We start from the raw sequence: 3,227 nt of genomic DNA on the forward strand, positions 1-3,227 counted from the left end.
TGCGCGGGAGAGCCATTAATTATAATTATATGATAGATCGAAATTCTATAACAAAAGTTATAAAACTTCTAGCTCTTTTATTCTACAAGGAATAACAATAAATAACATGCAATTACGCAATGAGCAAGTTTACCGTGAGTTAGCTAAAGCTAAATTATACCGTATTTCACGTCACAAGTCCTTAAAATAGACGATTTTATTCAGCAACAGATGCTATATTTATTGACCAATGGCAATCGTTGTAATAGATGAGTACACATGACTGACTTTATTTCAGGAGGCAGATGATTGCTGTTTGTCATTTCTTAAAGATCGTTATGACAAATTTAAGGTAAGAACAACCTTGTATATTTATTATTGGTAGAGAAATCGAAAATGGTTATGAAACATGAATGATATACACCACATTTAAACGGTGGATGGTTTATTCGTTGAAAATATCATTTAATCATAAAAAAAAAATCTTTGATAGAATTGTATTCCGAGATAGTGTTTTGCTAGTTATACCTTATTTTGTTAAGGCTGAAGAATCTAGTCAACAATCTAGAATGTCATGAAGAAACTCAACTTTTCCTAAAATTTTGATACATGTCCTTTCATAAATTAGCTTCTACATGTTAAATAACTGATGATAGTCCCGCTTGGGACAGCAAATTCTTCGTCAGATTTTTTTTTTTCGTGATGTGCTGCGCTGTATAAACAGTATATTATTTCTAGGTTGTTAGCTTGCTGAGATAGTACAATAGGCCTATGTGAAAGTTATTGAATACGGAACCACACTCCGGGAACATTTGTGTAAATGATAAATGGTAGCCCTCATAAAGTTAACCATTTAAATCGAAAAATATTAGGAATCTTTCAAAGATATCACGAAAGTTTGAACATTACTTTTAAATGCGCGTTTACGTCTGGAGCGCTTTGAAACTTCGGTATAACGCTATATAAATATAATTATGTGTTAATAAATTATTTGACAATTATAAATTGTGGTGGGTGTGGTAGCATAAAAAGAGAATATGTCCACTTTTATTTCATTTCATTTTAAAATTTACTTTGCATGGATAGATTTAACTAACCGGGTTGTAATTTCCAAATAATGAACAGAATTCTTTCGTTTTTTCATATTTAGAATACAAATGAATCCGTCTTTGACATCATGTGCACTCTTAATTGGTTTGATCAGTCTATTAACTTGCCTACCAGAAAGCTTGTCTACGACTACAACACCTGAAAAAAACGTCCATGAAACTTGTAATATGTGCTGCCACGGGCCGCCTGGGCAACCTGGGATTCCTGGGGTTCCAGGAACATCTGGAGGGTTGGGTCCAGCTGGACCATCTGGTAGTAAGGGTGACAGAGGTGAGTTTGTCCGAGGTGAAAAAGGAGATAGAGGCGAAAAAGGAGAGCCGGGAAATGAAGGTTCAAAAGGCAATAAAGGAAGCGAAGGATCTCCAGGTAAACAAGGACCGCTTGGAAAAATAGGACCACAAGGACCACAAGGGAACAATGGATCAAAAGGAGAAAAGGGCGAATCACCACAAGTCCGTAAATCTGCGTTTACTGCAGTACGCACCACTTCAGTACCCACTTCAGAATCGATCATTCTATTCACTTCAATGGAGATTAATGTCGGAGAAGACTTCGATAAGAATACCGGAAAGTTTACATGTAGAATTTCAGGTTTCTATTACTTCATGTTTAGTTTTTTGTCGCTAAGTGGTTATGCTCCGTATGTTAAAATGAAGTTAAATGGGCGAGATATCACAACCGTACATCGTAGTACCACTACTAGTAATGATCAGTTAAGTTCTGGAGCAACAGTTCAACTGAATGTCGGCGATGGAGTCTGGCTGACGAACGAAGGTAGACAAGTCTATGGTCATTCAAGCCACCCTCTTACCTTTACTGGGTTTATGGTATACGATATGAACTAATAAATGATGTACTTTGCATTTTTGATGATTGTAGATGTGCAAGTATAGTTCTGTAGATTTTTTCGGAGAGAGTCTTGATTGATTACAAATAATAATAATAATAATAATAATAATAAAAATTAATAATAATAATAATAATAATAATAATATTGATAGGCCTAATTAAAATAATAACAATAATGATAATTATAATAACAATAACAACAATAATAATAATAACAATAACAATAACAGTATGTGACACTTATTATAAAGTGGTTCAATGCCGGCAAGCCGACTCAAGAGTGCTTACAGTCAATCATATTAAACAACCATACAGCCAAAAAAAATCCATTTTATGCAGCCACATCCCTTAAAAAATGTCTGTTATTATGAAGCCCGTGATTTCTATGTAAGTGGGGGGGAAGGGGGTGGGGAGGTTTTCACCTAAATTATAATTGAAATAAGGAAACAGTAGGCCTAAAAATAAGATGAATATATAGCTGATTGATTTAATTGTTTGAAATCGAATTGAGTAAGCAAATACGTCAAGACAAGTGTTTGGAATTTGCTCAGATGAACACGTCATTTGTTGCTCTATGTAGTACGATACAGATCGCATGAACAGTAGCTTTACGTAATGAAAAAATGGCATAATATACACTAAGAATTATCTATTAGGAATATTGAGGTTTTAAAAACTATTCGTTATTGGAAATTATGAACTTGAATACCAGAACTTTTTCAATTCAACATAATCGTAAATATTTATTTTGAATAAAATTACCGTACTTTTATAGTTTGGTTTCTAATTAATGAAATTAGAGAATGCAATTTATTGCATTTTATAGGTCTATATTATTATTATTATTATTATTATTATTATTATTATTATTAGGCCTATTATTATACGAATCATTACGAACATTCATGACATGATGAATGTTGCTTGAAGAATAAAACATTGAATTGAAATATTGTAGTGTACGGGTTTCTGCCATTCCGTCCAACGTATCATGTGCGCATGTTTTGCAAAAACTTAACAACTGACCAATCAGAAGAACATTAGGAAGAAGGGCGGGGCTTAGCCAAACGGTCATGGTGTATTACACTATTGAAGCAGACTCTTTCGTGATCTCTTAAAAGTTGTTGTATACATGCCTGAAGTCTACATGATAATGATAATTGATGCCACTAGGCCTGCTGTCTGCGTTCATGTGATCGGTGTATGTTTGCGATCACCACTGCTGATGTGTATAAGAGACAGCTCTTTAAGGGCGCGTTTACGTCTGGAGCGCTTTGAGACTTCGGTAT

General features: G+C 34.1%; 1 protein-coding gene across 1 annotated transcript in view; it reads left to right on the forward strand.

The window, feature by feature from the left end:
- The first annotated feature begins 1,126 nt into the window (after positions 1-1,126).
- LOC117120859 (otolin-1-like) overlaps positions 1,127-3,227 on the forward strand; it is a 13,658-nt gene continuing 11,557 nt past the window's right edge. The window contains exon 1 of the mRNA XM_033265955.1: positions 1,127-1,909. Within this exon, the coding sequence (XP_033121846.1) occupies positions 1,137-1,909 (773 nt within the window). The 5' untranslated portion in view covers positions 1,127-1,136. The remainder of the gene's footprint in view (positions 1,910-3,227) is intronic.

This window comes from Anneissia japonica, unplaced genomic scaffold, assembly GCF_011630105.1.
Source record: "Anneissia japonica isolate Jap-2015-1 unplaced genomic scaffold, ASM1163010v1 scaffold287599_len23689_cov135, whole genome shotgun sequence".
In the NCBI taxonomy this organism is placed as follows: Eukaryota; Metazoa; Echinodermata; class Crinoidea; order Comatulida; family Comatulidae; genus Anneissia; species Anneissia japonica.